This window comes from Bufo gargarizans, chromosome 1 (genome assembly GCF_014858855.1).
Source record: "Bufo gargarizans isolate SCDJY-AF-19 chromosome 1, ASM1485885v1, whole genome shotgun sequence".
Taxonomy (NCBI): Eukaryota; Metazoa; Chordata; class Amphibia; order Anura; family Bufonidae; genus Bufo; species Bufo gargarizans.
Window position 1 is genome coordinate 49,516,166 of NC_058080.1, and position 24,089 is coordinate 49,540,254.

Sequence of the window (24,089 nt, forward strand, 5' to 3'; positions counted from 1 at the left end):
GTCCGTGTTATATCTTTATTTTTGACAACCATATATTTGTGTCCGCATAGTACATGTCCTATTCTTGTCTGGGAATAGGCATTTCTATCATAGGGCTGGACGTTCCGTAAAAAACAGAACGCACACACCAGTTATCCGTGGATTGCGGACCGGAAAACAGATCCGTTCATCTGAATGAGCCCTTATTGTGAGCCAAAATCAGTAGTGAAGCTACTCCGAGATGAGGTGTAATGTTCAACCTGCGGCTCTCCAGCTGTTGTAAAACGACAACTCCCACCATTCCCTGCTGTAGGCAGACTGGGAATACTGGGAGTTGTAGTTTTGCAACAGCTGGAGAGCCGCAGGTTGGCCATCCCTGTACTACACGAAGTCCAATTTTCACATCATGGGATAAAACCTTTAAGGGCTTATGCACATGGAGGTTTTCTTTTTGCTCGGTCCGAAAAAAATAAATAAAAAAAACACACGCATTTTTTTTAAAAAGGCAGAAGAACCTTCCACCCTGATGTTCTTTTATTGATTTTTCTAGAATTTATTAATAGAAGGCACTTACAATACAGAAAAAGAAATCCAAAAAAGGCACCAGGTGTGCAAGATTCAAATCACAAAAAATAAAAATAAAATGCGCTCTTCCCAGTTACCCATACAGTACATGATTTTGCTACAGACTTTTTTTGTTTTTCATTTAAATATTTCGAATTTTCTTAAAAAGGATAAAAATGTTTATATTTTCAATGTTAAAAAAAGATGGACACACACTGGTAGTCACTGGCTGAGAGTCCACGATTACGGGGTGGAGACTCTCAGTTGTTGCATTGTAAGAAGTCTTGGTACATATCGGCTAGGTGGATCGCTTCCCTCTGGCCGGACAGCAAAGCACCATGGGTTGTGGAATAATACTTTCTGTGGGTGGCCTCACCGGAGAACATCACCTGCATGGGCTACAAGGAAAGAGACTGGTAAAAATAAGATAGAGAGCAAAGTACCACCACTCCAGGTCCTCCATTCCTGCCAGTCGGTCAGTGCATTATCAGAGGGCCATGAAGAGGCTCAAAGTCATGCTTCACATCAACCTCCAATGGCATTAGCTTGTGGGCACTGATGTAGACCATGAGTTTGATTCACATGGTGGTCTTCAAACCATTATAGAGGCCCTAATGAAAAGCCTTAAAACAGTTTGATAGACGATCAGGAGTTCTGGGGTGGTGAAACCTTAAAGGATCTTTACCTTACACCTCAGCGAGAAGGTAAAGATGTTCTTGGCCAAATAACCGTACAAATAGACATAACCTGTACCCTCATTGCGCATTCCTCCTTGATGGGTAATGTCCATTTGGTTCCACCATCTCAGGACAGCACCCTAAGCCATTCACAGCATTATCTACAAACATGTACCAAAAAAGCCCAAAAAGTTCCAATCCTACGTACCAAAGTTTTTAAGCTCTCGGTATAAGGCAGTGGTTTCATGAGAGTCTCAACATCTACTCCACTGGAGCCAACTTGAGTATAGGAATAAGATCCGAGGACATAAGAGTTACTGCCCCAGGAGGACCTCAGGATACGCCGGGGTTTTGGAATGTTCGGATTCCCTAGTGGGGAGAAAAGCAAATGCAAAAAGGTAAGTTGAGCTCCATATCTCTGCTATCTGCAAATGAAGGATTCAGTTAAGGTCCATATCTCAGCAAAGTAGTCTACAGGGCACTTCCTTATTAAGACCACCATACTTATGGCTTTAAATACTCAGCGCCATATCATGAAAACTGTTCCCCATCACAGGTGTCCTTTCGCCTTAGCAACATCACATGATCACCTCCATTCCTGAAATGCTCTGCACTGCTCAAAACCCAGTCTATATTCTACAACCATATCTAGTAATGGTGTGAGGAATTCGAATAATAAAAAAAAAAAATCAATGCATCAAATATAGAATATTAATCCTGCATTATTAAATAAATAATTTGTATTCTGCAGTAATTAACCCCTTAATATCTGTCACTTAGATCGGCGTCTTCCTAGCCTCCAGTTGGGCACAGGCTGGAAACTTAAGACGAGTTAAACACTGCTAGCACAGACATATTGTATTACATGAGGAAACTTTGTCAGACAGGAGACACCATGCCAAGTCCTAGATGTCCTCTAATCTTGTGCTTAAGTAGAAACAAATACATTAACTTTATGATCACTGTTAGAGAGGCACAGGTTCACCCATCAGCAGAAGACTGCTGAACTATTTCAGAAAAATGTTCCTCTATGTAGAAATTGCGAATACTTTGAACATCCCACCACCCTCACCTGATTCAGTACTGGACATCACTGCATGGGCTGGGGGGGGACACTTCCAGAAATCAGTGTGTGAACACAGTTTGCCGTACAATCTACAAATGCAGGTTAAAGCAAGAAGAAGCCATATGTCAGCATAATCCAGAAACACATCAGTCTTCTCTGGGCCAAAGCTCAGAAACAATGGACACCATGTCCTACAGACTCAAGAGGAGAGGGACCATCCAGCTCGTTATCAGCGCACAGTTCAAAAGCCTGCATCTCTGTTGGTATCCAAACCTTGTGCCATAGAAAACATTTGGCACATTAGGAAATGACAAATGCAGCAAAAAAAGACCTAGGAATATTAAACAGCTAATATCCTACAAGAATGGGAGAACATTCCTCTCCCAAAACCCCAGAAACTGGTCTCCTCACTTCCCAAATGTTTACAGCCTGTTATTAAAAGAAGGGTGCTACACCATGGTAGAGAGAATAAAGTGTGGCCCTCACCATAAAATCAAATGTCCCTCATTTCATAAAATACAGGCGGGAAGGATGTAAAGAAGCAGGCGACTGCCGTTTCGCGTACGGCGCGCTTCCTCAAGAGCTGACTACACTGAGGTTTCCACACCTTTCTAATTATGGAAAGCATATACACCATGCTGCCTCCATTGTAACAAAAACCACAGCCGATATAGCTACCACTGCCGCATCCAATCGATAAATGGACTTAAATCAGTGCGGCCCCAAAGCACCACATTTCTAAAGCCAGTTTGCTTCACATTTTAATAATTCACAGGGAGAGAAAACAGCATAAACCAAAAATGGTTATGAAATCACCAACACCCAAAACAATGGTAGACATGGTCCTGCGAGCCCCATTGGGGACAGTTGGATGCTAATGTCTAAAGCTCTGCAGAATATAAGTGCATCAAATAAATAAACTCTGAGATGTCTTGCTGCCAGAGTTATAGAAATTTTTTTTCCCCCATGAAATGTCTCACCTTTAACATATGATATGTACTATGAATAAACTATGGGGGCCATTTATGAACAGTTATACATGACTTGTGTGGCTTATATATGGCGCAGATTGTCGGGTTGTGGCCGAATCTGTGACTTCTTCCCCACTCACACCAGGTCTTAAAAAAAATAAAAAATAAAATAAAAATAAAACACACACGTGACGTGGACGATTCCGTCTCATTCATTATTTTCTACTTCTGTTTTAGGTGTAGAAAATGTTCTAAATGTAAGACAGCAAGGAAGCCGCCTTACATTTAGAATCGGCGGTGGATGCACTGAAGTTATGTAAAGGCCTGTGGCTGTACATAACTTCAGCGGATACATCGCCAGCGCAGGGGCTAAAACACCGGTCCCCATACATGACCCACTATAGGTGTATGAGATTTACAAATCATTGCATTCTGTTCTTATGCACATTTTACACAGTGTCCCAATTTTCTTGGAATTCGGGATGTATGTATGTATGTATGTATGTATGTATGTATGTATGTATGTATGTATGTATGTATGTATGTAGACAGGATGTAGTAAGGAGTCTTGGAATGTCAGGCCTGGGAGTCTTGAGAACACCTTCGAGTGACACGACAGCCGCCCTAAACCATGTGATTACATTCTGCTCTGGATCCTGTACAGAACCACAAACATGAGAAATCCGGTAGCAAAAAACAAAAAAACACTTTATAGTGTTTAACACGCTCTGCACATTTTCGAAGAGATGGCGTGGTGTTGGCAGGAGTGGACATGCGCTGCCATAGCTCGGCCAATTTACTACAATTGTTCAAATATGCACCAGCCTAGGGCTGAAACGATTATTCGAATAACTCTATTAAATAGAGTCAAAAAATTCATCGATGCAGTTTCCCTGCATCGAGGAATCGTTTACATCACATGATCACGGAGCGGGAGTGAAATTAAGCGTCTCACTCACCGCTTCCGTGTCCTCCGAGGCCAGAGAGGCAGGACTGAGCCGGCCGGCACAGCGGAGGAGGAGGAGGGAGTCTCTCCCTCCCCACTGTGCGCGGCTGCCGCTGAACACCAATGAGGACAGAGTAGGAGGAGGAGGGGAGGGACTGTGGCCACTGCGCCACCAATGAATGTGCCGGCCATATCCCACAGGGTCCCCCTCCTCCCCCCCCATCATTGGTGGCAGTGTCAGTTCCGATCGGAGCCCCAGCAGTGTAATGCTGGGGCTCCGATCGGTAACCATGGCAGCCAGGAGTCACGCTACTGAAGTCCTGGCTGCCATGGTATGTTAGTGAGCAGAGAGCAGCGCATTATACTAACGTGCGCTGTGGCCGCTCCTTCTTCTGTCTGTGCGGCGGATTGCTAATGCTGTAAGCATTAGCAATCCGCCGCACAGACAGAAGGAGCGACCGGCGGCCACAGCGCACGTGAGTATAATGCGCTGCTCTCTGCTCCCTAACATACCATGGCAGCCAGGACTTCAGCAGCGTGACTCCTGGCTGCCATGGTTACCGATCGGAGCCCCAGCATTACACTGCTGGGGCTCCGATCGGAACTGACACTGCCACCAATGATGGGGGGGAGGAGGGGGACCCTGTGGCCACTGCCACCAATGATTAATACTGGGGAGGGGGGCAGATCAGAGGCTGGGGGGGGGGGGGGAGGCAGATCGAGAGAGAGAGAGTGGTTAATGGAGGCTGCAAGCACCACCTTGGCATGTATAAAGTTATTGGTTTAGAGAGGGGTTAATGAAGGCACCTCCAAGGTGCTTTCATTAACCTCTTCAAACCAATAACTTTATACATGCCTAATGCCAAGGTGCTTCCATTAACCCCTCCAAACCCAATGGGCATGTATAAAGTTATTGGTTTGAAGAGGTTAATGAAAGCACCTTGGCATTAGGCATGTATAAAGTTATTGGTTTGAAGAGGTTAATGAAAGCACCTTGGAGGTGCCTTCATTAACCCCTCTCTAAACCAATAACTTTATACATACCTAATTACGTACGTTATTTTAAGTAGCTTTTTCTTATTAGATTACTCGATGAAGCGAGAAATATAATCGATAGAATACTCGATTACAAAAATATTCGTTTACTGCAGCCCTACACCAGCCCATAACAGGCGTAGGTTTTACTTTAGGATCAGAGATGATCCCGATTTAGGAGTCATGCACATGAGCGCATTTTCTATCAGTGTCGGGTTTTTTTTTGCGGACCGTACATGGAACCATTCATTTCAGTTTACCGAGTATGCATTCCGTTTCTGTAGCGCAAAAATACAGAACATTTCCTATTAATGTCCGCATAACGGACAAGGATAGGACTGTTCTATTACGGGCCACCTGTCCTATTCCGCAAAATACCGAATACACACGAACGTCATTGGTATTTTTTGCGGACTGCAAAATACATACGTCGTGTGTATGAGGCCTTAAGAGGCCCTCCTGCATCTCAATATATTTAGGTGCCTCTCACTCCAGCGCAAGCTACATCAAGACTGGCGTATGAAATGCCAGCCTTGATATATACCCTCAAGTGTGCCTTTGGGTGTATTCTAATGATCAGAGTGCAATGGTGGAGTATCCTTTAAGGAGCAATGCTTTGATTTCTTCTCTAGAAAAAAAAATAAAAAATTTATCTTCCACCATATTTTCTTTGTTGATTCTTAAAGGGGTTTTCCAGGATGTTGATGACCTATCCTCAGGAGTGGACACCCAGAACCCCCACCTTTCAGCTGTTTTCGGAAGCTGAAGGCACCCCCACGGTGTAATGCCACCAGCATACTGCAGCTCAGCCACAATTCACTTGAGTGGGAGCCATGCTGCAGTACTTCATCTGCAAGGCTACCCGATAGCGATGACCTAACCTGAGGAGAAGTCACCAGTATCTACAGACTCAAAAACCCCTTTAAGTTGTAACTTGAGGAGGTGGTGAATAGGTCATTTCTAAAAAACTGAAAATAATTTTGTATCCCCACAATGCAAAACTCCAAGAGTAGAACACCAACCTGTAAATTTACGCAGCAGCTCTGTGCAGGTTTCGGCGACCGTCTCGTCATCGTATTTTTCCATGATCAAGGCCTCCTCGCCACAGATCCACCCACTCAGTACATAACCGTACCTCTCTGAAGGATAGAGCACATCAAAGCTGCAGATCTTCTTGTACCACATCTCCTCGGGATAGGTTAAACTTCCACATTCAGCATCATCTTCCCACACAAACTGGATGCTGTTGCATTCAGGAGTCCAGAAAGGTTCTTCAAATTCCAAGAAGATCTTGTCAGTGGTGCTGATCCCTAGTTTTTCAATAGCTAGAACTTTGTCTTCGGGAAGAAGAGGATGAAACATAGTCTCATGATGTTTCTTAAGGACGCCCAAGGAAACTGTCACAATCACATGATCCGCAGGGATGAACTCGTAATCTTCGCACTCTACAAACACAGGATAACCTTTGTCTTCCATCTGGTCATTGTTGTGGTCAGCCATTCCTTCGATCTGCTTATGGATGGACCTGTTCCAGTGGATGCACTTGACTGGCTTGCACAGTTGAATGATGGACTGTGGGATGGAGGCGGACAGCAGCTCTACGATCTTAATGAAGCCGCAAGGAATTACGTGATGGGCGCCAGGTATTTCGGTCCATTCCCCAAACTCGCTAAGAGAAACTTCATCCATACTGTGTGAACTACTCTCGCAACTTTCCACCTGGTAGAAGACCAAAAAAAAAAAAGAAATCATATCTAAAAGTCCTATTTTCCAACAAGCAGTAGACCATGAGATTGCCCGACGATTCAGCAGGACTGGCCAAACATCTATTGAGTATTGGGTGTCCTGACCTTGAACATATAGGCAGTTGGATTTGAACATGTCTGATCCTGTTGTGCTCAGGGTAGATAAGCCCCTGCCACAAGTGTCTGGCAGCAACCTATTCCCCTCTCCATGTTGGAAAGACATGTGGATGGGGCGTCTGGCGGCATAGCTATCCACTAAACTAACGTTCTGCCAACAGTGATCTAAAATGAGAAAAGAGAATCAAAATGGATTTTTATCAACTGTGTCCTTTCTGCTTTGTCCTAGTGGCTTATTGCCCTAAACCAACTGCAATAAACACATTCACAACTGGCTGAGCATGCATGTTTACGGTGGAGTCGCGTTCGATGGCCTTCTCAGGTATCTGCACAGCTCAAATGGAATGAGTTTCGTATCATTTTATTTTTTTGCCATTTTAAAACCAGATGGTGACATCCTTTTTTTAAATAATTTGTTCATTTTCTGATTGTAGACTTTATTTATTCCATTTCCTGAAAACTATTATGGGGGTCGGCCATCTTGCCCGAGCTGTTGACAGCATTTAGACTGGAGGGGACCTCAGTGATCTCTAAGAAAGTTTTCTAGGCATGTTCTGCGACTTTTGCAAAGATCAGGAGAGAGTAGAGAAGCTGTGATATCATCCATTGTGAATGGTGGACCCCATGTCATCTATATAGAGCAGTTACCTTTCATTCTAATCCTGCCTGTGATGATAATGGAGTCATTGCTGAAAAGTGATCTGTACAGACCAAGTGGCGCCTATTAATAGACTAATGGCCAGTGCGAGAACTGCAGTATTTTAGGAATATTATATTATACACACACACACACACAGCAACTTGATTTAAAGTGCATCTGTCAGCAGTTTTGTACCCATGACACTGGCTGACCTGTTACATGTGCACTTGGCAGCTGAAGGCACCTGTGTTGCATGTTCATATGTGTACACATTGCTGAGAAAAATGATGTTTTAATATATACAAATGAGCCTCTAGGAGCAACGGGGGCGTTGTCGTTACATCTACAGTCTGCTTTCTCTGCAACTGCTGCGACCTTTGATTGATACAACCAGGCAGTGAAAAGGCCATCACACCTGGTCATGTCAAAGTGCAGAGGGCACTGCAGTTGCAGAGATAGCAGAGACTCTAGGTGTAATGGCAACACCCCCGTTGCTCCTAGAGGCTCTCTTGCATACATTTTTCTCAGCAAAGCGGGCACATATGAACATGGGACCAACACAGACGCCTTCAGCTGCCAAGTGCCCATGTAACAGGTCAGCCAGTGTCCTAGGTACAAAACTGCTGATAGATGCCCTTTAAACAATAGGCTATTTTCTGATGACACACTCTCTTTAAGAGTTGGCACTTAAAAGGTTGTTCCATCTCGCCGCTTCCACAGTGAAATGGGAGCAAGTACTGGCTCTAGATAGCCGGGCTTATGAAATCAGCCGAGCAGGCCAGCACTCTCCCGTTTCCGTAACTTACGCATACAGCGAAGCTTCTTCTACGCCATTTCCATAGGTCCCTTTACTACAATGAGAGTTACAGAAACAGCATATCTCCGGCCTGCTCTTTTTTTTTTTTTACCATCTACCCAGCTCCCTGAAAACAGCTATAACTTGCTTGCTTCCCGCTGTCCTGGGCTTCCAGGTCCCACAAGTAAACTTCCTGCTCCATCACTGCTGTGGTCAGTCACTGCCAACAGCAGCACACGTGACCCAGGCCATGCAAGAAGTGTACAAGTGGGAACCAAAAACCCGGTGAAGACAGCCTGAGAACCAGAGAGCCCGAATGGAGCCTACAAGTATAGATCTCTTCATGGTTCGAGGGGGTAAGTGTCCGGCATGTTGGATTTCAACAAGATTAATCTTTGTCCTTAAAAAGGGGTTCTCCAGGAATTGAGAAAATGAAAATACCCAAATATTACTTTTATGAGTATATTCCCAAATACCTTTTTTTATTAGTTATAATGGTTTGTTTTGTCTAGGAAGCAATTAGGAGAAATAAAATGTCTGCCGCCCTATTAGTACACACAAAACCTGTCCTAATCGCAAAGGAGGGAAAGTTACTTCAGAGCACTGAGGTAAAGAGCTGCCTCATTCTCCGCTCTGCTCTACTTGTCAGGGATTATGATCCTGAATACAAGTCTCTGTAGGAATGGAGTTCATGAGAAGACATGAAGTACAGATGGGAATGACAGGACAGACTGTGGTAATGGAGACTGCATACAAGAGCTGCTGCTGATCAGCCACACCTCACCCTCCTCTCTGTACTTCATGTCTCCTCATGAACTCCATTATTACAGAGATTCAGCTGAAGATCTTATCAGCTGTATTTAGGATCATAATCCCTGACAAATAGAGCAGAGAGGAGAATGAGGCAGCTCTTTACCTCAGTGCTCTGAAGTAACTTGTCCACCTTTGCGATTAGGACAGGTTTTGTGTGTACTAATAGGACGGAAGCCATTTTATTTCCCACAATGATTGCTCCCCAGACAAAATAAGCCATTATAACTAATGAAAGTTATTTTGGAATACATTTATGTAATAGTTAAGTATTTTCAATCATTTTAAATGCCCTAATTCCTGGATACCCCCTTTAAGAAGAAGATTAACCAGCACCGGAGACTATAACTACTGGTGAAACAAATGTGAACAACAGATCAGAATCGCCAACATGGTTTAGGTGCTTTCCAAAGACAGTTCTAAACGGTTACCTTTAAGTATTGCTGTATCATAGCCAGTTTCAGCTTCTTCGTGGTCTCCGAATCGTCAGGATCATCTTTGACGCGTTTCCGTACCACATCTCGAGTAAAGACTCCAACGCTGTTTTGACTTTCAGCATTAACTGGTTTTCCATTCTGAAAGAACTCCTGTGTCAGGTTATAGACCTGGAGGAGAAAAGACAACATGGAAAGTCCTTAATACCCCTTTCACACGAGCGAGTTTTCTGCAGGGGTGCGATGCATGACGTGAACGCATAGCACCTGCACTGAATCCTGACCCATTCATGTCAATGGGTCTGTGTACATGAGCTTTTTTTTGACACATCAGTTCTGCGTTGTGTGATAAACACGGCATGTTCTATATTCTGCGTTCTTCACGCAGCCCTGGCCCCATAGAAGTGATTGGGGCTTCAGTGAAAACGCATTGCGTGCGGAAGCAAGTGCGGGTGCAGTGCGTTTTTTCACTGATGTTACTAAGAGATGTTGTTTGTAAACAGTTTATCACGCACGTGAAACACATTGCACTCACGTGGAAAAAACTAGACGCAATCGCAGACAAAACTGCCTGAACTTGCTTGCAAAATGGTGCGAGTGTCACTGAACGCACCCTGAACACATCCGGAGCCAATCTGTCACGCTCGTGTGAAAGAGGCCTAAGGCTTAGGCTACATTCGCATGAAAGTGAAGAAAGTGATGCATTTTTATTTATTTTTTAACAGCCATCACACAACCGGTTTAAGAACAATGATAGTCAATGCGGTTGTTCATATTGCCGTTTTTCTTTCGACGGACCATGAATAACGTCAAAAAAATAAAATGTGTTCTATTTTGGCTGTTTTCACAGACCAAACACCCTCGAAACAACTGAAAGGAACTGTTAACAGTAATATCAGACATATAATACCTTCAACAGAAGGGGCCGCCATGTTACTGAATAGGTGTGAAAATCTGCTGCCTGACTGGCACTGGACAACCCCCAAAAAGAATCCGAACCTCCTGGTGCACCGTTTCATTTCCAGCAGCTTGTGCCTTGCATACCAATGGACGGCATGTGCCCATAGCATGTGCGCATACTAATTAAGAATCATGTCATCCGCAGTCCGCCTGTTTGTGTTCTTCCATTAATCACAGGAATTTCATTAATAAAAATTAGGCCGTCCGCTAATTTTCACTTCTAATTATGTTTTCCTATTCCCTACAGGCCCAACAAAGACGAAGCTGCCAGAGATCAGTAGAGGAGTAACAGTAATGGAGCTTGAAAATACCATGTACACAACCGGGCAGGACACCTGGTAGAACCCAAGATAAGACATATGGTACATGCTTCTATTTAGCATAAGCTCTAAGTTTCAGATATGAAAGATACAGATACTCCAATGTAGGGCTAAAACAAATTCGTGATAAAATCGAGTAATTAGACATAAAAAAAAAATAAAATAAAAAAATAATGTTTTTGCATCGAGGATTCGTTTGTCTCATGTGACCACGGAGCGGTCAAGCGCTTACCATTAGTCACCCGTCGGCCCGTACCGTGCTGCACTGGATCCTGACACATTGTCAGGTCATAGTGTGCGCTTACGTGCACTATTACCCGAAGCTGTGTGACGTCAGGATCTGATGGCACTGGGGGACATGGAAATGGATGGCATGGAGGGGCTGATGGCACTGGGGCAGTGCAGCTGAAGGCACTGGGGAGCCAATGGCACTGGGGGAACTGATGAGTTTTTAGAAAGGAAAACAGTCTATCAATTCATTTTTTCCTATTAGAATACTCGATTACTAAAATAATTGTTTACTGCGGCCCTACTTCAATGACACCAATAGCCAACGGCATATCTGCCATCCATCCCATTGATGGGCTACCTGACCTGTTGGGGGTATCCCTTCTAATCAACTAAATGAAGAATATGCCATAAACTGTCTTGTAGATCAGTGTTCCCCCAACTCCAGTCCTCAGGGCCCACCTACGTGTCATGATTTGAGAATACCCCACAGAATTAATACCTGTGGTACATCCTGACGCACTGACACCAATTATACCACCTGCTCAATACTAAGGAAATCCGGAAAACATGGCCCAACAGCTGGGCCATGAGCACCGGAGTTGGGGGACCCTGTTGTAGAGGAGCGAGACCCACATCTATCAAACAGGGGGCATAATCCCTCCAGGTGGGGAATGAATGAAATATTGGGTGTGCACATCCATGGCTTTCCCAGGCCACCTGTATGGGGAAAAGGGAGAACAACTGTAGGTCTAAGGAATTCTTGTGTGGTCCTCTCCCAACTCCACTGCACGCTCGGCTTGGCTGAGCATGCATGTTTGTTTTAATAGAAAGAAAAGAAAAGGCCCCCCATTTCCATGTGAAATCCACCATGCTCAATGGCTGGTTCAGCCACGTTTTGTTCATATGGGTTAAAGATGGCCTCTTGTACAGTAGCTCTGCTCTTATGGACCATTCATAGAGGAGACTTTTCCATTTTAGCCAAGAAGCATGCGGCGTAATGGCACCACGCAGTGAGGAACATTTACATTCTAGTCACAACCTCGTGTGTAGCCAGGAAATTGATTCTGCATAGACGATTAGGTCAGATTGGAAACACGACATGTCCCAGCGGGAAAGCCTCAAACACTCCGTGCTCACTGACTCTTACACAAAAGACAGGATCAGGTATCTTCATTGCTTCGGTGTATCGGGTTACCTTCATTTAACCGGTTCCTGAAGTAGCGAGGTAGCCTTTGAAGGAACCTTAGTAGAGTATTACTTCCATATGAAGAACCATCGCCAACCCGCATCCAATACAGATTCGTTAAATAGGTTGTGCCACGAAAAATATTCTACGTTTTTTAAAAAGCACCTGGATCCGAATACTTATGCAATTTTATGCAACTAAAGATTTTGTATAGCCACTGAGCTAATCAATAAAAAAAAAAAAAAAAAAATATGTATCTGTATAGCACCACCTGCTGTTTGTTCTTTCCTTAATTGTCCGTCCACCTCACCGAGGTGGTCGCACATGCTCAGTTTAAATCTTCAACTGCCATCAGCCATATCCTCAGTTAGAAGCTGTGGAGAAAGGATATGTCCCCCGAGATGTCAGACAAATAAATCTAGCAGTACAACTGAAGCAATGAATGGGGAGAGCTCTGAAACCATGTGAGGTACAGGGCTGGTTCTAGAGTTGTTAGAGATTGTCATGTCCTACTGTATATATGTATACTCAGGATAGGTCATCAAGATCAGATCGGTGGTGGTGGTGGGTTGGCTGACAGACACCACCATAGACTGCCTTTAGGCAACCAGCGGCACTGGAAACTATACAATGGATGGAAAGCTCAGCTTCCATTCACTTAATGAGAATGCAGCCGCAGTACCCAGACATGGCCACTACACAGTGGATGGAGCCTTCTGTATGGGTTCTAGTGCCAGCAGCTGCTGATAGGTGGGAGTGCAAGGTGTCGGATCCCAACAGATCTGATATCGAGGAGGACAGGCTATGAATATCCAAGTACTGAATTACCCCTTTAAAGGGGTTTGGTTCATCTCAGATATGGATACCATATCACTAGGATAGGCCATCAATGTCAGATAGGAGTGGGTTCTACAGGAGGGACCCACACCTATCCCCAGAATGGAACCCCTAAATTGAAGGTGTGCTCTCCATTATCTGTTATGGGACTTCCATAGTGGTGAATGGAGAGGTGGCACGGTGCACTTTCCTTCACTTCAGGTGGCCATTCTGGAGACAGGAGTGGATCCCAGAGGTGATCAATGTTTAAGATGTGAATACCAGCATCTGGATCATGTGGCCTATGTTCACATGATCCAGATGTTGTCAGGATTAAAAGGCCTCTCTGGGCTTTTAATACTGATGACCTAGCCTCAGGATAGGACATCGATTTCAGATTGGCGGATATCTGACACCCAGCCCCCCCCCCAACGATCCACTGTATGAGAAGATAGCATGTGCACACTGTGCGCTATTTACCATCTGTCTTCCTGCGAGCTGCTGCTTTGCCATAGACATAGCAGAAGGGAAAAGTCTCCAATTTTTAGGAACTGTCCTTAAATTTTCAGAGACAATCCTGGGTACTTCAGGCTGTCCTGGGCCAAAAATGGGTGGTGCTTGTGTATGCCCCACCCAGAAGTGGTAACTAGCTGATGACCCGGCGTTGCTCAGGTATTTAATTTATTTTAATCTTATATATAATAAAAAAAAAAATGACTTCCACAGCACCCGTCCATTTCAGGCTACTTTCACACTAGCGTTCATGGGTCCGTTCGTGAGCTCCGTTTGAAGGGGCTCACGAGCGGACCCAAACGCCTCCGTCCAGCCCTGATGCAGTCTGAATGGAGCGGATCCGCTCAGACTGCATCAGTCTGGCGGCGTTCAGCCTCCGCTCCGCTAGCCTCCGCACGGACAGGCGGACAGCTGAACGCTGCTTGCAGCGTTCAGCTGTCCGCCTGGCCGTGCGGAGGCGAGCGGATCCGTTCAGACTTACAATGTAAGTCAATGGGAACGGATCCGCTTGAAGATGTCACCATATGGCTCAATCTTCAAGCGGATCCGTCCCCCATTGACTTTACATTGAAAGTCTGAACGGATCCGCTCAGGCTACTTGCGCACTTGCGAAATTTTTCTAAGTTATTAATGCAGACGGATCCGTACTGAACGGAGCCTCCGTCTGCATTAATATGATCGGATCCGTTCAGAACGGATCCGATCAAGCGCAAGTGTGAAAGTAGCCTCATAGTGGCCCCTGCCCCCCCAAGCACGTAGCAGTGTAGTTGTGCTGTCATAGTTCATATGACTGAATATTTCAGGACCTGCAAACTGCTAAAACCTGTGATCAGTTATGGCAACCTGGAGGAGGACCTGCGGGCTTCTATTGGCTGATAAGGGACATGTGACCGTGTGTATGGCACACACATATACACAAAAGCACAGGGCAGCAGGGAGAGTGTGAAGTCCTATTCACCCTGATAGAGCTCTATTGGGGTGAATAGGACAAGGGATGAAAGATCCCAGGTTCTAGCCCCTAAGGGGGGAAATAGTTATTAAATAAAAAGTAAAAAAAATAAAAAATTATTAAGTTTAGATCACCCCCTTGCCAAATTTTACATATAAAAAATAAATTACATAATGCCACGCCTGAAAAAGTGCGAACTATTAAAATATTTAAAAATCTCCTATGCGGTGAACACACACACACACACACACCCCAACATGCAATTTGCCAATTTTTTGTCACCTTGTCCCGACAAATTAGGTTAGGACTGTTCTATTATGGTCCAGACATTCCATAAAATCTGGAATGCATGTGGCTTTTTTGGAGTTAATTTTTTTCACATGGTATCAAGTATCGCAATACTTTATGGTATAGAGTCAAAATTTTGGTATCGTGGCAACCCTAGGTAAGACTTGCTTATTTTTTTTCTATTATACCGTAATTATATGTATTTTAAATTTGGCAACAAAATTTTTTAGGTTAGGAGCCAATGGCTCCTTGATATTTTTTTTAGTCTGGAGCCCTGATTATATATATATATATATATATATATATATATATATATATATATATATATATATATATATATATATATATATATATATATATATCTCTATTATTTTTGGAACGCTTTTATTTATCCATGCCATTCTGAGACGGTTTCCTCGTGACAAGTTATACTTCATGACTGTGGAAAATTGAGTCTATATATTTCCCCTTTATTTATTAACTAATAATCCAAAAGTCACCAAAAATTTTGAAATATTAGCAATTTTCTAAATTTCACAGCTTTTAAAAACAGAGAGGGATACCTCAAAAATATTTATTAACATTCCCCATATGTCTACTTTATGTTGGCATCATTTCGTAAATGTCATTTTATTTTTTTAGGACGTTAGAAGGCTTAGAATTGTAGAAGCAATTCTTAAATTTTAAAGAAAATTTCCAAAACCCACCGTTTTAAGGACCAGTTCAGGTCTGAAGTCACTTTGTGGGGCTTACATAGTGGAAACCCCCCATAAATGACCCTATTGTAGAAACTACATCCCTTAAGTTACTCAAAACTGATTTTACAAACTTTGTTAACCATTTAGGTGTTCCACAAGAATTAAAGGAAAATGGAGATGACCTTTCTAAATTTCACTTTTTTGGCAGATTTTCCATATTAATCTATTTTTTTTCTTCAACACAGCGAGGGTTAAAGGAGGTTGCCTGGGATCAAACTTTAAAAAAAAAAAAAAAAAAAAAAAAAAGCAGAGTCTATGTTCCCAAGATGGTTTTAGGTAGCTCCTACAGTCCCCAACAGATGGTTTACATATCTATTTATCTGTGAGATCACTTCCTGCTGCACTGCGGGTCCCAGCATAGGGAGGCATCTCCTGGTTTCTAGTGTCCAACATCGCGTCCCTGCACCGGCCCCTCATACCTATTCATCCTCCTGCCTACATTCATTATAAAGCTCCATGCCCGGTGACGTCACCAGATTGTAGGGGCTGTTTTGCTAGTGTTTTAATTTTTTACAACATTCATCTGACAGGGTAGATCATGTGCTATTTTTTGTAGAGCAGGTTGTTACGGACGCAAGGATATCAAATATGTCTACTCTGTTTCAGTTTTACATAATTACATTTTTTATTTTTTTTTCTAAAATGCTTTGTTTTTGTGTCTCTGCCGATGATCTTGTGCAGGGGCTTGTTTTTTTTTTTACAGGAAGAGTTGACTTTTTTTATTGGTACCATTTTTTGGGTACATATGATTTTTTGATCAGTCATTATTACACTTTACGGGGCAAGGTGACCAAAAAATAAATAAAAAATTGGTTGTTTTAGCACAGTTTTTATTTATTTTCACAGCGTTCACCTGAGGGGTTAGGTCATGTGACACTTTTATAGAGCAGACAGTTACGAAACAAACAAAAAATTTAATAAAATATGTTTTAGTGTCTCCATAGTCTGAGAGCGATAGCTTTTTTTTTTTTTGACTGTCTTAGATAGGGTCTCATTTTTTACGGGATGGAGGTGACAGTTTTATTGGTACCATTTTGTGGGACATACGCCTTTTTTTATCACTTGGAATTGCAGTTTTTGTGATGAAAGGTGACAAAAATGATTTTTTTATGGTGTTTATCAGACAATATATTTATAGAGTTGGTTGTTACGGACGCAGCAATACCCAAAAATGTTTTTTATTTTTTTTCCCCCACACACGTCGAGTCCCCCATAAGGTCATACAAGACCTCTGGGTTACATTTACCTTCACTTTTTTCCCCCCACTCTTGATTTCTCCTGTAACTAGGGGTTGACATAGTAGCCCCAGTTACAGTTGAAATACAGCCCCTAGAGAGGCTGTACATACTCAGCGCAGGGCTCCTGCACTGTCCCGGCCATGGTGGTCCCATAGCGCTCCCTGATCTGGTATACACAGCGCTCGCTTAGCGCGGTGTATACAGTGATCTAGAAGGCAAGGACACCTGGGAACTGTCCCCGATTTCCCTGCTGTCCTGCCCCCCCTCCCTCTTCCAGAACGTCCATTCAGAGATTAACATCCACCCATAGGACGTTTATATCCTATGGGCAGATGTGAGGTGGATAAGTAAGAAGATGGGCACATACAATTTGTGGTTCTTCAGCGTGGACAATGCCATGTCACATTGCTGGCACCCATCTGGTACACTGGTTGAATGGTGGATATCATTGCCTGAACGTACTACTTACTCAATACCCAAAAATACAAAAGTAAGAGAAATTAAAGGGGTTGTCTCGTTTAGAAAAAACATTTTTATACACCCAATTAGCGACTTCTGGGTTAATTGAGGAAATACTCTGTTCAGGATCTTCATCTCTTGGTAGAGTTCCCTCAGCGAGCCTCATTATAAAAAAAAAAAAAAAAACATCTAAAAAAGGAAAACTCTTATTCTTACCCATAGATTTCATATGCTTACACCGTTCGGGTAAATATAAAAGCTGACACGTGACTGGTTGCTGAGGGCAACAACATGAGTTTTTCTTTTAGACCGTTTTGATAAATGAGAACCTATGAACCCTGATGGATTTGGCCACAGCTTAGTCATGTTTGTCCCATTTCGTGCAATGCTAGAAGAAAATCTCGTATTACACGTAAAGGTCAAACAGAAAGATATTGAGGGACTGAATGGCCCGACGTGGAGATGTTTAGGCTCATTAACATGACAATTACATGTGGGTGCATCAGGGATGACAAACATGATGTGACACGTCTTAATAGAAGAATGAGGCGCTGCCCTACTGAAGCTGAAGCCATTGTGGCAGTGACGGGATGGAAGAGATTTCTAAGGCCTCTTTCACACGGGCGTCATTTTTTTGGCCCGGCTAAGAGCCGGGTGCGTTGCGGGAAAATGCGCGATTTTTTCTGCGCAAGTGCAAAACATTGTCATGCGTTGCACTCGCGTGAGAAAAATCGCGCATGTTTGGTACCCAAACCCGAACTTCTTCATAGAAGTTCGGGCTTGGGATTGATGTTCTGAAGATTGTATCATTTTCCCTTATAACATGGTTATAAGGGAAAATAATAGCATTCTGAATACAGAATGCATAGTAAACCAGCGCTAGAGGGGTTAAAATAAAATAAAAAAATAATTTAACTCACCTTAGTCCACTTGTTCGCGAAGCCGGCATCTCCTTGTGTCTCCGCTGCTGATGAACAGGACCTGGGATGAGCTGCTCCATTAAATACCGGTTAAGGACCTTCGATGACGTCACTCCGGTCATCACATGGTACGTCACATGATCTTTTACCATGGTGATTCACCATGGTAAAAGATCATGTGATGACCGGAGTGACGTCATCGAAGGTCCTTAAGCTCTATTTAATGGAGCAGCTCATCCCAGGTCCTGTTCATCAGCAGCGGAGACACAAGGAGATGCCGGCTTCGCGAACAAGTGGACTAAGGTGAGTTAAATTATTTTTTATTTTATTTTAACCCCTCTAGCGCTGGTTTACTATGCATTCTGTATTCAGAATGCTATTATTTTCCCTTATAACCATGTTATAAGGGAAAATAATAATGATCGGGTCTCCATCCCGATGGTCTCCTAGCAACCATGCGTGCAAATCGCATGGCATCCGTACTTGCTTGCGGATGCCATCCGATTTTCACACACCCCATTCACTTCTATGGGGCCTGCGTCACGTCAAAATCGGACATTATAGAGCATGCTGCGATTTGCACTGAACGTACAAGTGATGCGTTAAAAACAACGCTCATGTGCACAGCCCCATAGAAATGAATGGGTCAGGATTCAGTGCGGGTGCCATACGTTCGCCGCACGGATCGCACCCGCACGGAAAAGTCGCCCGTGTGAAAGGGGCCTAAGAAAGAAAATTCTGGAGGTGACGTGGAGTCAAAGACATGTCCATTCTGTAGATAATGAACTGAAACCCATTAAGTACCTTCAAGTCATGTCCATGCATGAAATTGTTTATAGTATTGGTTTACTGACACCTGCTTTATGGTATATACAAAATTTCCAGGGCCTAATGTGCCAAAATACAGAGTCCATGTGGACTAAAACAAGACTTAGTAGCCTATAGGAGGCTGATCTATGAGGTCCAAGAAGATGAAAGGTTCATGAAAGCATGACCATGGCCATGGACCTGGCCTGAGCTATAATAGAGAATCTCACCTCGTTGTAAACATCACTGAATTCTTCAACCACATCTTTTGGGATCCTCTGTCCGCTGCTGGTGAGGTAGTGGGCAACTCCGTTCTTGGAGTAAAGACTGATGCGACCAACACTTCTCTCTCCATCTGTGGTTTCTTCCAGTAGGCCATTGTCTTCTGCTAGATGATATATAGGATTGCCAATTGATCCATGGATCCAGGTAGCTCCCAGTTCAAAAGTAGCGTGTTCTGATAAGAATCAAGAAGAGTCACCATGAAGTCATGAGGGAAGTGGAGCAACCTAAAAGCAGGCTTGAAAAACACTTTGTCTAACTGTTGATACCAATGCTCTATCCTAAGGATAGTTAATCAATATCCAAATCGGTGGGCGTCTAACACCCGGAACCGCTATTGATCAGCGACCCCTGAAGCATCTAGAACTAACACTGAGAATTGAGTCAGAAGCACATTGCCTTCACTAGCCCCTTAAATGGAGGTGGGGCAAATATGTTCCATTCAAACTCCTCCTCACTGCGAAAGAAATTGGCGCACTCATTGTTTTGATCAAAGACTTCAGCGATCACACCAACAGGCAATAATTATCAGTGATGCCACGGTACAAGTCAATAGCTAAAAGGACACTCACCAAGTTTTACACTTTGAACTCGGCCTCCAATTTGATCAGATGCCTCGAGGATCGTAACATCCGAGAATCCTTTCTCGAGGAGATATTTTGCAGCAGAGAGGCCTGCAAGACCCGCTCCAATAATCACTATTCGCGGCTGTCGGTTTCTCCGTGGGCCACTACTAAGAGGATCATCAGTGCTGTCTGAAGATATGTCACAACTTTGCATGCCGTCCAAGCTCTCTTTTTAGTTGTCCTAGCAGAGGGGAAAAAAAATAAAAAAAATATATATATGTGGTCTGCAAAAAATATTAAAATAAATGGCATCCATCCTGTGACCTCCATGAAAGGGGTATTCCAGGAGGTTAACAGATTATCCGAGATGCACCACAATCCAGTGTGGCCATCACAGAAACCAGGCGCATGGCACAAAGGACAGCTGATTGGTGGGGGTGTCAGACGTCTGCCGACCAGATACTGATGGCATATCCTGAGATAGGCCACCAATATTAAAACCACTTAGACGTCGCGGTAAGCATTAAGTGGGCTTCCCCAGGCCAGCCATGTGCAGGCAGTGCCTAACTGGCATTGGGGAGAGTTATCAGAACTGGTGTAGAGTAAAAATAGCTTAGTAGCCCATGGCCAACAATCTGATTCCACCTTACATTTTTCAAATCTCCTTTGAAAAATAATAGGATCAATCTGATTGATCCTACGGGAAACTACGCCACTTTCTTTCCACCGGTTTTGATAAATCTCCCCAATTACCCCAAAATGGCATACAAAAAAAAATAAAAAAAATACAAAAATAAGTTATGTCAAAAATAGGTCATGTCCTTATAGGGGTTTCCAGATTTATTTATTCATTTTAATGGCCTCCAGCAGGACCTATGAAGAGATCTGCATTTACTTACCATTCCGTCCAGGCCCTCTTCACATGTAAACTTCATGGATAGACGGGGTCACGTGCACCACTCCAACCAATGACTGGCTAGAGCTGTGACTGGCTAGAGCATTAAAGCACTGCTTGGAGACGGGTCACTGCTGAGGGTGGTCATTGGCTGCAGTGGCGCACTTGATACAGTCCATGCAGGGAGTTTACAAGTGGGGACAGGAAGTCCAGCAAAGACAGGACGGGACCCACGGAGCAAGCTTAGAAAAAATAGACAACCCCTTTAAGGGATTACCTAAAACTTTACACAATGTTCTTTTTTTTTTCTTTTTATATAAAAAGATTCCTGCTTGCCAAAGAACATCAGCTTCCGTGACAAGAGGAAGAAAACATTGCGCACCAAGTGTTTCAGAAAAGGGAAACAAATTAATTTTGTTGTGAAGGATCCATCCGGCCTGTTCTCCAAGACACAGAGGAGAGGTCCAGACCTCCATTCATCCGTCCAGCCCGCGCTCCCTCCCCAAACAACTGCTCTTAGAAACCAACGCAACTATGCACAATCCTGGCACAATTCCCTCTAAGGAGGAAGGAATCGGAGACTCTACTGAAATCCTTGGATACAGACACCTCAAGGCATCGTGTTCTTGGGGCAGGAGAGCAGAACGAGGAGACAAGGGAGGGAATTGCAGCTTTTATCATGTCTGAGAACAGTCTGTGCTACCAGAAACCGACGCCAGCAGGTTTTACTAAATTGTCATCCATTACCCTGACAGAAACAGAATGAATGTATTTTCAGCCCCGTCACATGACACTTAAAGGAGAACCTCTGAAAATCTTCAATTTTAAAGGATTTTCTGAGAAACCCGACAACACTTCATGTTGGTGAGCTTATGCAAGTTCAGGGTTGTCAGAGGGACAATGTAAAAGACAGCAAAACACGAAATCCATCTTGTATTTCTCCACCACTGAAAAGTTGATGGGTTGCTATGACAACAACGAGCTACCAAGGAACAGGAAGTATTGACCCGCACAACCGGCACATTGACGTGGATGGCTTGATGCTAGTGCGCAATGCGTACACCGCCACACATTGCTGGATGACCATTACATCTAGTAGACCCAAACTGTGGTCCTCTTTACATACAAAAAATAAATAAAAAATAAAGGGTTGCCCATAGCAACTAATTCCAAAACTATTAGGGGTTGTACAGGATCGCTTAATTCCAGAAACAGCACCACACCTGTTTCCACATGACATGGAGCTGCAATACCAGACACAACCTGCAGACAGACTGGGCATACATACACACTTTTCTAAATCTGCTCAATCCCTTTAAAAGCTTTATTTTTTATTTTTTGCATAATGGCTGTGCTTCTTTGTAGAAACTTAACTGTTAAGGAACAGGTCTTTTTAGGGCTTTCCTAACATCTTTAAACTGCACAGGTAGATGCATTTCTCTCACAAGTAGGTAGCATCTCCCTTCTGTGTAATCTGCCAGCACTGTACTGTGACGTCCTTTCCCTTACTTCCCACTAGGTTTATTTTCAGGTCTGGAACTCGCAGAGCAGATAAGGAGGGAGAAATCACACTTACAGAAACATAAAAATCTCCTGCGATCTTCAGAAGCAGTTCTTCTATCAGGGTCAGGATCTCAGCTAGCTATGATACGCCCCCACTTCCTGCGAGACAGATCTTGCCTAACACCAGGCAATGGGCTCTAAATTAGGTGGAAGAGAGACCCCTAGTGGCTATTCAGGTGGATGCAGGCACATTTTTTTTAAATGAAGGGATTTAGAAATCAGAATCAATTTGCCAAATAAGTTTTTACTTAAAAGGAATTTGACTTGGCAGTTGCTTGACAGACACAAACAAAACAGTACAAGGACAGACAGTAAGGACAGTATGTACGTTTTAGTGGCAATAAACAGGGAGAAGTGTGTTTTCAGTTCTATGCTGTAAATGCTCCCAAGTCATAGCAGCTTTGGCGTGGTTCTGCATTAAGGTCCATTCACACGTCCGTGTGCGTTTTGCAGATCCACAAGACATCGGCGATGTGTGTTCCGCAATTTGTGGACCGCACATCGCTGGCACTATAATAGAAAATTGCGGAGAAGAATAGGACATGTTCTATTCTTTTTGCAGGAACGCGGTTGCGGACCTGGGCAGGACATAGTCTGTCCTCATTGAAATGAATAGGTCCACAATTCCGTTCCGCAAAATGCGGAACAGAATTGCGGACGTGTGAATGGACCCTTATGTAAGGCAACTGCCTGAGAGGAAAAAGCTGTTCCTGTGCCTGGAAGGTTTAGTAGCCACTGAAACGGTATCTCACTCAAGATGGAGTGAGCGGGGTGAGAGGGGTCTGAGGCCATCTTAGCAGCTCTCTTTCTGCACCTGCTAGCGTGAAGATCCTGCAGGGAAGGTAAGCTACAGCCAATTATTCGCTGCAGTCTCACCTTTTCTAATACTGAGCAGGAACCAAACCATACAGTCATAGATGAGGTCATGATGGATTCCATGATCGCGGTGTAGAACTGCACCATTCATTTTTGTAGTAGGCCAAGCTTTTTCAGCTGCTGTAGGTGGTACATACTCTGTTGCGTTCTCTCGATGATAGAGACCGTATTGTTGTTCCATTTATGGTTGTTGGAAATTGTGGTCCAAAAGAAACTTGATTGACTCTACTCTGGTTACTGTAGATCCATTTATGATTAGAGGGACATCTCCTAAAGTCTATTATCGTATCCATGGTCTTCAGAGCATTAAGTTCTGAGTGGTTGTTGCTGCACCAGGAGGAAAGCTGTCCCACTTCATGCAGACTCATCCCCAACTACTGTTGTGTCATCTGAAAACTTCAGAACCTTAACAGATGGGTCTGTGGAGAGGCAGCCATTGGAGTACAGCGAGAAGAGCCGTGGGGGAAGCACACAGCCCTGGGGAGCTCCAGTACCGACTGTCAGTACTGGTTCCTCCATTCTCTATTAAATGAAAATTGCGTGAAAGTTCAGTGACTCAGTCTACAAACAGTTAACGGCATAAACCTCAAACAGGAAATTTTATGACATCACAACTCCGAGAGATTATCTCCATGCCAAACCACGTGGGAGGACTCGCTCTGAGTAATACATACCTTTCCTT

The 24,089-nt window shown here is 43.7% G+C and overlaps 1 protein-coding gene across 1 annotated transcript in view; it reads right to left on the reverse strand.

The window, feature by feature from the left end:
* Positions 1–451: 451 nt before the first annotated feature.
* Positions 452–24,089, reverse strand: part of SMOX (spermine oxidase) — a 29,151-nt gene continuing 5,513 nt past the window's right edge. Inside the window, exons 2-7 of the mRNA XM_044295333.1 lie at positions 20,080–20,314; positions 19,456–19,682; positions 9,778–9,951; positions 6,261–6,957; positions 1,429–1,589; positions 452–941 (exon numbers count right to left, since the gene is read on the reverse strand). Coding sequence (XP_044151268.1) covers positions 804–941; positions 1,429–1,589; positions 6,261–6,957; positions 9,778–9,951; positions 19,456–19,682; positions 20,080–20,287 — 1,605 coding nt within the window. The 5' untranslated portion in view covers positions 20,288–20,314 and the 3' untranslated portion in view covers positions 452–803. The remainder of the gene's footprint in view (positions 942–1,428; positions 1,590–6,260; positions 6,958–9,777; positions 9,952–19,455; positions 19,683–20,079; positions 20,315–24,089) is intronic.